The 11644-nt window shown below is 33.6% G+C and overlaps 1 protein-coding gene and 1 long non-coding RNA gene across 2 annotated transcripts in view; both read left to right on the plus strand.

Annotated features, from left to right (window-relative positions):
• The window catches only part of LOC139510304 (uncharacterized), a 34361-nt gene extending 30794 nt beyond the window's left edge, over nucleotides 1-3567 (plus strand). Inside the window, exons 10-12 of the mRNA XM_071296809.1 lie at nucleotides 785-1138; nucleotides 2761-2808; nucleotides 3239-3567. Coding sequence (XP_071152910.1) covers nucleotides 785-1138; nucleotides 2761-2808; nucleotides 3239-3567 — 731 coding nt within the window. The remainder of the gene's footprint in view (nucleotides 1-784; nucleotides 1139-2760; nucleotides 2809-3238) is intronic.
• A 3412-nt stretch (nucleotides 3568-6979) lies between these two features.
• LOC139511898 (uncharacterized) lies at nucleotides 6980-11422 on the plus strand. The gene is made up of 3 exons (XR_011662112.1): nucleotides 6980-7035; nucleotides 8655-8993; nucleotides 11362-11422. It is a non-coding gene; the product is annotated as an uncharacterized lncRNA (long non-coding RNA).
• Nucleotides 11423-11644: the final 222 nt, after the last annotated feature.

Raw genomic sequence — 11644 nt, forward strand, 5'->3', positions numbered from 1 at the left:
TCTTGAATTCCCTTTATTATCAATGTCAAATGCAGGGGATCATAATTTGTGTTCAATGGACACATTTCCCATGTATTTATCATATGATAGGGAACATACATTCACAACCTCCACTAATAAATACATAATTACACCAAATATAGGTGTTTTTTTACATCACATCAATGAAAAGTTATATTGCATCAAATATATTTACATAATTTAAAATGTTTAAACCCGCTGCATTATGTTTGCACCTGTTTTCCTAATGTCAATATTTTCCACTGTATATTCAGCAAAGTATGTGGTCTATTCATAAGTGTATAATGATTGCAATATAAATATCTTGTAATTAATTTATGCTGGAATAAATGTAGCTAGTGTACTCATAAAATAGCATTATTCTTCTGTTGGTGTCTTTTTGTTGAAGATTCACAATGATTTAATATATATTCATTTAGTATTGAATTTAAAGTAATTCGCACTCACTAAAGAGTAATATAAGAATTATTTAACAATACATTATTCTATTATGAACAAAGATATATTGTTTACTGTATAAAGGTGAAATAAAAAAGTTCTTCCATGTATTATACTGTTAAAAATATAAGTGCCAGGATGTTGGAAAAAGATTATATATATCATTGAAAAAAGAGAAAAAATTACCACAATTAAAATTTATTTTGTATTTACAGTCTGACATGAAGTGCACTTGAAATTGATACAAATGTAGAACACATATAAAAATGCTTTAAAAAACTTTTTTTTGTTAATCCACATCTGACATGTTCTTTAATGTTAACAGTTGCACCAACCAATCTACTAACACCAACTCCAGGTGTAAACCAGCAGGCTACACCCACAGCCTCACCAAGACCATGTGAAAACAGAACATTCTGGTCTGAATGGATAAACAACCATAAGCCAAATTCAGTTGGAGAATCAGAATTTATGCATCCAAAAGAAATTACAAAATTCTGTGCTACTGGCAAAATAAGCAAAATTGAATGTACAACACTTGATGGTATAGACTTCTCAGCTAGTGGAGAAATGGTCACATGTACATTGGATGAAGGGTTTAACTGTGATGCTTCTTTGAATGATCCATTCCCATGCAGTGATTATCGTGTACGATATGAATGCAATGAAGTTTGTCTTGGTAAGAAATAATGTTTTAAGTTGTAATCTTTATCTTGAAATTTAAATCACAAAGACAGAAAAATATATATACAATACTACATTAAAGTAAAAAGAATCTCAAAACTGTTTTTAACTTGCTATAAGAATGATGCATGTTACTTAAAGTCCTGTTTAGAAAATGACTATCACTTTTAGTTTGAGCTGTTTGTAAGATACTAAATTCTGAAAAATTACCGGGGGGGGATCAGATATCTTTCACTTTATCATGCAAATATTTTAGTGCTCAGTGTTCTGTTTGTGATTGTTCCTTTTGTACCCGTGTTTATTTGTATGACGGCTTATGTTTTATTTAAAACCACTTGTATATATTTGCACATTGACTTGTTTGTTCTATGGTTTAAAGTCTGGAATCCTCTGAAGAAGAAATAAACATTATACATGTTATAAGCACAACTATTTGACCCCATATCCTGGCTTCATACTAGCACAAAAATAAGTTGCAGAGTAAAGAAGAGTGATTATGTATACAATGAACTATCATACTCTCAAAGATCATACTCTAAGTAACTGACGAAGAACATCTTACCCTCTTTTATTGAGCTCAAACTAGTTAACTCTTTTATGTGAGTTTTAAGTTTTGGAATGTCACAGTCTCCATGTGTATATAATCTGATTTAAACTAAGCTCACTACTGACTAGATTATATTAATAAGATACAGGGAATCTGCACAAACAGACTGACTGATTGCTTTAAACAGTATACAATCATTGATTATAATGTATTGTGCCCAAAAAGCATTTGTTATTTTATTGGGATTTGGGGATACTGGAAATAAGGTCAGGGAAATTGGGATTAGGCAAAAATAAACTTGGAATTTCATGATTGGACCCCATCCAACACCCGGTCTTAAAGCATAATACATTCTATGAATAAGTCCTGCTTGTAAGTCCTTATTTGAGCGTTTGGTCACATGGTAACATTCTTTTGGACATTGTGGTGCTCTTTGTTGTGATATTTTATATAGTTCAGAAGTAGTATTAATATGATTGTTTCAATCAGTGAGTCTGTATATTTATATTTGTTTTTTACGTGTTTTTATGCCCCACCTACGATAGTAGAGGGGCCTTATGTTTTCTGATCTGTGCCTCCGTTCGTCTGTGCGTCCGTCTGTGCGTCCGTCCGTTCGCTTCAGGTTAAAGTTTTTGGTCAAGGTAGTTTTTTAAGAAGTTGAAGTCCAACCAACTTGAAACTTAGTACACATGTTCCCCATGATATGATCTTTCTAATTTTAATGCCAAATTATAGTTTTGACCCCAATTTCATGGTCCACTGAACATAGAAAATGATAGTGCGACGTTCAGGTTAAAGTTTTTGGTCAAGGTAGTTTTTGATGAAGTTAAAGTTACATCAACTTGAAACTTAGTACACATGTTCCCTATGATATGATTTTTCTAATTTTGATTCCAAATTAAAGTTTTGAGCCCAATTTCACGGTCCACTGAACATAGAAAATGATAGTGCGAGTGGGGCATCCGTGAACTATGGACAAAGTCTTGTTTTATGATAAAAAATATCAATCCAATATTAACACATGAATATGTATATGTATCTGACATCTCCTTATATTCATATTATTGTAGCAACTCCTAAACCTAAGACAACACATTCTCCAGTTCCAATTTCTACAGGTATGTTTTTTTGAAACTTTTGTTTTTGATTGCATCAAAAATGTTAAAAGATTTTATAAGCAAATATTTCTTACAACATTTACTATTTTCCTGTAATAATAGATTATAATATTTAATCCAATTTTCCCAGAGAATGTGTGCCATCCACAGTTTTTGTAAGCATGTCTTTTTATAATCTTGAATGGGTATATTCTTATTTCATGTTGTAGTAGCCTTAATAATGATTACTGCATTAAGATAAAATTCACGCTAGTTTAAAATATTAATGCTTATAAGTTGGAAATAACACTTTTTGATCAAGTCCTTGTTAAAGTTATTGTTTACATACTTACTTAAAAATGTTCGAATTACAAGCTAATATTATTGAAAAAGAGCAGTACAAAACATGTGTGCACTTTTAAACAACTTTGAATTACATATCGATTGATAGAAAAACCAACACCAAAACAAGGAGTTACTGTTACCACAATGGAACCAACATTAGGAACAACACCAACACCTACCCAACAGAGATGTGTTGTGAGTAAGTGGAGCCCATGGATAAACAGAGACAAACCAGATATTGGAGTATCTGATCATGAATTTATGAGCCAAGAAGAATTGAAGAGATTCTGTTATGAAGGGAATGTTACTAAAGTGGAATGTGCTGTAGACAGTGAAAATAACATCCCATATTACAGTAGTGGAGAGAAGGTTGGATATTGTAATAAGGAGCACGGATTCTTATGTACCAATGCAGATAATTTCCCTACACTGTAAAAATTGTGCTTAGAATTTAAACGTGTTCTAAGACTTATGTGCTTAGGAAAGTGTTTAATTTCTGAACATAAAAAAATAAACATGTTTTGGCTCTCAGCACTTCGCAATAAACATGTTTTGGCTCTTAGCAATTCGCAATAAACGTGTTGCTGTGTTGCTGTGTTAAACATGTTTAGCTATTCGTCAAGAATATGAAGCTAAACGTGTTTAGATTCTAAGCACTTTGAATATTTAGACACTTTCCTAAACACGTTTAGAATTACAACACATTTAGGCCGAAGACGACATTCATATCACGTGATAATTTTTGAGCGGGAGGACAAAACAAAGAACCGAAGTCAAAGGCCACGCTGTTTTCTGCTGACCATAAACTTGACTGTTTCAGAAAGGTAAGGAGTTATGATTATACTGTCTTTTAATTTTTACTTCCGATTGTAAATGATTATTGACAATTATAAGCATAATTTACAAGAACACTACCGTATAGCCAATGCAGGAGAAAAAAGGGGTGGGGTACCATCTCACGAAACCTTGAAGTTCTTGTAGGAGCTTTAAGTGTTCAAACTATATTGTGTAAAGATATTAAGAGTTGTTTAATGTTCTATCATGCAAGTTTTCGCTTATATTTGATTAATGTGCTTGGAAAAGGAGTTGGTGAGGCTAATTTTTGTTTGTTCGGTACTTCTCGTCAGATTATATAATACAAAAAGGAAAGGTAGCGGAATCACCAGGATGGGGTGCATCATTTGCAAATCCAGCGTCATTTCGAGTTCGTTCTTTTCATGAGCACTTCCGAGATGGAGAATCAGCACTTCAAAATATAAGAATTATGCTCGTTTAATTTAATAGATAAAAGAGGTTTTGCTTTTCTTATTATTTTATTTTCATGTGTTATTAAGTCTCCCAAACAAAGTTTGGAGACTTATTGTTTTTGCTCAGTTCTTATTATTTTTATTATTCTTCTTCCTCTTCCTCTTCCTCTTCCGCTTCCGCCACTTTAAAAAATGAACTTGTCCGCAGCGTTTCTCAAAAACCGCTTGTCAGATTGACTTAGAATTTCATAAAATGGTAGACTAATATGTCTAGGTGAGCCATCAATCTTTCGTTTGTGCATTGGGGTCTGTTAAGGGGTATTTTGGGGGGTAGAAAGGAGGAAGGGGTTTACTATAGAACCCTATGGGATTTTATTTTCTAAAATTTTCAAATGAATATAACTTAAAAACTGTAAGTGATAGATACATGCAGTCTTCAGAATTGATTATAGGACAATAAAACAAATCACATGAAATATAGGGGGAGTCCCTGGGAGTTCATCCCCACCCCCTTCAATTTGAGAATATGCTTATATTTTGTAAACGGTCCATATCCCTACCCCTAAACCATATATATTCTTGAATGGGATGATAAAACAAATCAAATGAAATTAATGGGAGGTCCCAGGGGGTCATCCCCACCCCAGTCAATTTGAGAATGTGCTATTATCTTGTAAACGGTCCAGATCCCCACCCCTAAACTACATATATTCTTGTAGGGGACAATAAAACAAATGAAATGAAATTAAAGGGAAGTCCCTAGGGGGTCATCCCCACCCCCTCTTGTTTGAAAACTTGTAAACGGTCAACATCCCCACCCCTAAACCATATATATTCTTGTAGGGGACAATAAAACAAATGAAATGAAATTAAAGGGAAGTTTTTAGGGGGTCATCCCACCCCCTCTTATTTGAAAACTTGTAAACGGTCAACATCCCCACCCCTAAACCATATATATTGTAGGGGACAATAAAACAAATGAAATGAAATAAAAGGGAATTCCGTAGGGGGTCACCCCACCCCCTCTTGGTTGAAAACTTGTAAACGGTCAACATCCCCACCCCTAAACCATGTATATTCTTGTAGGGGACAATAAAACAAATGAAATGAAATAAGAGGGAAGTCCCTAGGGGGTCACCCCACCCCCTCTTGTTTGAAAATTTGTAAACGGTCAACATCCCCACCCCTAAACCATATATATTCTTGTATGGGACAATAAAGCTAATCAAATGAAATTAAAGGGAAGTTCCTGGGGGTTGCCCCACCCCGTTCAATTTGTGAATGTGCTATTATCTTGTAAACGGTCCAGATCCCCACCCTTAAACCATATACATTCTTGTAGGGGACAATAAAACAAATGAAATGAAATGTAGGTGAATTCCCTGGGGGTCATCACCACCCCCTCCTGTTTGAATACTTGTAAATGGTGGAGATCCCTACTCGTAAGCCATATATATTCTTGTATGGGACAAAAAATCAAATCAAATGAACATGGGACCATATGAATGGCGAGTTATGGGAGCTTTGTTTGGGAGACTTCGTAACAGCATCCTGTTACAATTACTTCTTGTTTAATTTTAGATTGATAGAAAAGTGCAGAGGAAATCATCATCTGTCTTGGCAAGCTACAAGAGGAGATAAGAACAGTGACAAATCTGTTGCCAGGTAAGAATCAGAAGTGTATTTGATTTTTGAAATGCCAATATTCGAACAAATTATAGTAATATTAAGCATGAACAGAAGTCTTATATCAATTGATACATCACTCAGTAAATTTATGCTTTTATAATACTTTGGTCTAAACAGTTATCTGATCATAAATCCTGCTTTTACTTTTAGGTGATGTAGTTCTTACACTTATATTTTAAAATTTATTCTACTTAATAGTAGCTTATCAATTTTTTTCTTATTCCAGGCCAGTGACCAGCAGTTGGTACTACGAAAGGAGAAGTTCAGTCCAGTAAAATGAAAATGTGACAGTTTCAAATTGTTTTGTTGGAATGGATTTAGAAGTGGTAGAGTTCATTGACAATATTTTGTACATGTATTTTGATATGAATTTATGTTTGATTGTGTTCTTTGATTAACTAGAAATACATGATAACATAGATAGATTCCTTTGTTTTATATGTTGTAATTTTGTTTTTAAAGCTAGGTATGGAAACCTGATCTTGAGATCTATCATAAGATTTGACAGTCCGGAAAATTAGTTAAATTAGGCTGAATGAAGTAATGGCTTCCCACACTAAAATGATAAACATGTTTCTTCATGAACCTTTATGGTCTAAACATGTTTACATTCAAAACACTTCTCAGCTAAACGTGTTTCCAGACAAAACACTTCCCAGATAAACATGTTTCCAGATAAAACACTTCACAGCTAAACATGTCAACAGTCTAAGCTCTTTTCAGCTAAACACGTTTCTGGTCTAAACACTTTACAGTTAAACATGTTTACAGTCTAAGCACTTTAAAGATTGACACGTTTAGGCTGTTAGCACATTAAATATTAAACATGTTTAGATTTAAAACATGTCAAAAATCGGTTTCATAAATGTGTTTAGGAAAGTGTTTAGGCTCTAAACACAATTTTTAGAGTGTATTCCTTGCTCTGATTACAAGATCAGATATTATTGTGAATGTGCCTATGAAACAGGTTAGTGTAGACACTACTTTAAATTGTTACCCATATAGTGAAGCATAATAAATGTAATATAGAAAAAAATCATGAATGAAATCATATTTACCAGAATTGATCAAGTCTATGGAAGACATTTATTATTTGTATTTTTTTTGTTTAGCTATACTGAATCTTGAACAACAAAATCAAAAAAATAAATGGGTATGCTATAAAAAAAGACGATGTGGTATGATTGTCATTGAGACAACTCTCCACAAGAGACCAAAATTACAGAGAAATTAACAACTATAGGTCACCTTACGGCCTTCAATAATGAGCAAAGCCCATACCGCATAGTCAGCTATAACAGGCCCCGAAATGACAATGTAAAACAATTCAAACGAGAAAACTAACGGCCTTATTTATGTACAAAAAATGAACGAAAAAAAATATGTAACACACTTCACTTTCTAGTGTCCACAAGTTAGGTAGGGCTCAACAAAATTGCTTATCCAGTTGTTCAGTACCAGATAAAAAAAAAAGGTCGGAGAAGTAAAAGCCATATCAAGCTTGTCTGACAGGTCAAATAAAAGAATTCTGTAGAAAATAAAAGATTAAAGAAAGGCATCACATTTGGTACTACTGCTTGCCAATGAGAAATTGAAATCAATGTGGGTCTCATTGGCGTTTTTTTTTAAGCCTGTCACGTGAAAAATTAATAATTAAGCGTGAAAACATGAAACGAAGTTCGACGGGACACGGGAAATTACATGTGCCATTATGGCAACAAGAAGCGGGATAAACAATAAGCGGTATGACCACACACCATGAGACCCCCATCAATGTGATCTAAGATTGGAAAAAAAATGCCCTAACCTAACTGAGAAAAGTATTAGCAAGTTTTTGGGTTTCATGTGAGTGGAATGAGGAGCAGTCGCAATTTAATAAAAGTTTGATGAAGATGCTGACAATCAGGCCTCTGTTACTGATAAAATTCATTCCCCATTCGACAGTTACACACATCACAAACGTAGCATTGTTGTTTATTTTTGGGGGGTAAATCAAAATATGAAATATATATACTTTTTAATCAATAATAAAGTATATAAACTCATTAACCAAGAAAAATCTTAGGTTGCAAATAAAGGCATGTATATAATCAATTTCTAAACAATCGATCAAATTTGATTAAATTCAAGTATAATTAAACTTCTTAATGAACTTTGTATTAATTCTCTTAGTGGACATAATTTGATAGCAACTACTGTGAAAACTTGTCCTGTGGGTGGACACTATTTCATAACTTTTGCAGTATCTGTCTTCTTGAGGGACAATATTTCACGGCAATGGACATTATTTAATACCAAAATTCTATTAAAAACTGTCCAGGTGTAATGATTTCACTGTTCTAAAAATATGATAGGCATTGTTAAACCTGCTCATCTCTATAGATGTTTCAGTATAACAATAACAGTTAATACTCCTCATGTCACTTTGATAACCATAAAAGAGTGTTTTTAATTATATATGATAGTGTCAAACACAAAAGACTAACAGTTTTTTTCTAAGACATATCTTGACAATACGACTGTTTTTTGAAGCAATGATCTAAATGTGATACATCATTGATGAAAATTCCTTTAATTTCTTTATAGGTACTAAGAGCCCAACTACAGTGACTACAGAAGCCCCAAACCCAAGCAAATCAACTTATGTAAGATGTGCCTGGTCAAATTGGCTTAGCAGTACTTCACCCACAAATGCTCCTACTAGTGGGGACTTGGAAACTATAGAAAACCTAAAAAAACATTTTGGAGTATGTCCAAGTATTGTTGATATTAAATGCAGAATCCTAGACAATGGTTCTTCTACCTCAGCAACACAAGATTCTGTTACATGTGACATCCATAATGGTATACGTTGTTACAACAGAGATCAAGAAAGCTTCCAATGTCATGACTATGAGATCAGGGTCAAATGCTGGGACGATTCATGTAAGTTTGAGAGAAATCTGCAGTAAGGTACATGCATGGTCAAATTATTGTTACTTTCAATTATTAGTCCCCAAATCTGTCCGTCTGTCTGTCCATCCGTCACTCCCGTAAATCGGTTTTCCACACTTTTTAGCTCCCCAGGCCCTTAAGTGAGCTTTTATCATCACTTGTCGTCGGTCGTCTACTAACTTTTACAAAAATCTTCTCCTCTAAAACTACAAAGCCAAATTAAACCAAATTGTCCACAATCATTATTAGGGTATCTAGTTTAAAAAATTGTGTCACCCCGCCTGCCAAACATGGTGGCCGACATGGCTAAAAGTAGAAAATAGAGGAAAAATGCAGTTTTGGGCTTATATCTCTGAAATGTAAGCATTTAGAGCAAATCTGACAGTGTTAAAAATGTTTTTCGGTTCAAGATTTATCTGCTTAGAAATTTCAGATGAATCAGACAACCCATTGTTGGGTTGCTCCCCCTGAATTGGTAATTCTAAGGAAATTTTGCAGTTTTTAGTTATTATCTTCAATGTTATTATAGATGGAGATAAACTATAAACAGCAATAATGTACAGCAAAGTAGGATCTACAAATAAGTCAACATGACCAAAATGGTCAATTGACCCTTTGAGGAGTTATTGCCCTTTATGATAAATTTTCGTAAATTTAGTAAATTTTTACTCTTAAACTACTAGGCCACAGCAAGAATGTTCAGTAAAGTAAGATCTAGAAACACATCACCATCACCAAAACACATTTTTTTTCATGAATTCATGTGTGTCCTTTGTTTAAACATGCACATAGACCAAGGTGAGCGACACAAGCTCTTAAGAGTTTTCTTCATGCTTGAATATATTGATTTGATATTATGTATATTGTTTCATCATGACAAGTTTCAGATCATGTTTAAATTTTGTTCTGGTCTGATCATTTTGTGCAGAGTTATGGTCCTTGGACTAAGAAAATTCTCTAAAATAATCAGTTTCCTGCACTTTTTTGTGTTATGCTTGAAGATAATGATTTGAAAATTGGTATATAATTTTATCGTGTCAAGTTACAGATCAAGTTGGAATTTTGTTTTAGCATAATGATTTGTGCAGAGTTATGGTCCTTGGATTAAAAAGTTCACTTGAATAAACAGTTTTCAACACTTTTTTCCGTCATGCTTGAAGATATTGACATGATAATTGTTATATAGTTTACACTATGACAAGTTATAGATCAAGTTAGAATTTTGTTTCAATAAAATGAATTTTTAATTGGTAGGGGACTATGTACTGCTATGCAACTACTCACGGAATGCTTGTTTCTTTTGATTTACCATTTCAGTTGCATCTAAATAGCATATATTTTTAGCTCACCTGGCCCAAAGGGCCAAGTGAGCATTTCTCATCACTTGGCGTCCGGCGTCCATCGTCGTCCGGCGTCCATCGTCGTCCTGCGTCCATCGTCGTCCGGCGTCGTTTACTATTTCAAAAAATCTTCTCCTCTGAAACTACCGGGCCAAATTTAACTAAACTTGGCCACAATCATCATTGGGGTATCTAGTTTGGAAAATGTGTACGGTGACCCGGCCAACCAACCAAGATGGCCAACATGGCTAAAAATAGAACATAGGGGTAAAATGTAGATTTTGGCTTATAACTCTGAAACCAAAGCATTTAGAGCAAATTTGACATGAGGTTAACTTATTTATCAAGTTAATATATATCTGCCCTGAAATTTTCAGATGAATTGGACAACCGGTTGTTGGGTTGCTGTCCCCCATTGGTAATTTTTAAAGAAATTTTGCCGTTTTTGGTTATTATCTTGAATTCTATTATAGATAGAGATAAACTGTAAACAGCAATAATGTTCAGCAAAGTAAGATCTCCAAATAAGTCAACATTACCAAAATGGTCAGTTGACTCCTTAAGGAGTTATTACCCTTTATAGTCAATTTTTAACATATTTATTAATTTACAAAAAAAAATCCTCTGTTACTAATGGGCAAAGTTCATTATAGATAGAGATAATTGTAAGTAGCAAGATCCTTCAGTAAAGTAAGAACTTCAAATACATCACCATCATCAAAACACAATTTTGTCATGAATCCATCTGTGTCCTTTGTTTCATATGCACATAGACCAAGGTGAGTGACACATGCTCTTAAGAACCTCTAGTTGATTTTTCAACTAACATGAATATTTTAAAAACTGAACTGAAAAACATAAAGTGAAAAATCCCACTAAAAAAGATTCTCATATTTTTGATCCCTTTTCTATATTAAAATCTTTCTTTTAAACAAAAGGTATAATGCCACACACATATTTCAAGGAATCCCTGCAATGATTTTAGTCATTTAGAAATAAATTTATATTTCTATTAATAGGTAACCCAAGTCTCTCAAGTACTCTACAGCCACAACCAAACAGACAGACATCCCAGGGTAAGTATAGGTGAAACTCTGTCTTAATGGGAATGCTATCTGAATGAAAATTTTAGTCAATAACATAACAAACATCTTTTAAGATTAGACAGGTATTAACCAAAAATTTGTGTTTTCCAAATAAGATATTGTTCTGAAAAGGTTTGGTTTTGACAGAGTCAATATTTTGACATATACTGTCTAGACGCCCTTCATTTTTTGTAGCTGCTTATATAATTAGGTGTAA

The sequence above is a fragment of the Mytilus edulis genome, chromosome 2, assembly GCF_963676685.1.
Source record: "Mytilus edulis chromosome 2, xbMytEdul2.2, whole genome shotgun sequence".
Taxonomy (NCBI): Eukaryota; Metazoa; Mollusca; class Bivalvia; order Mytilida; family Mytilidae; genus Mytilus; species Mytilus edulis.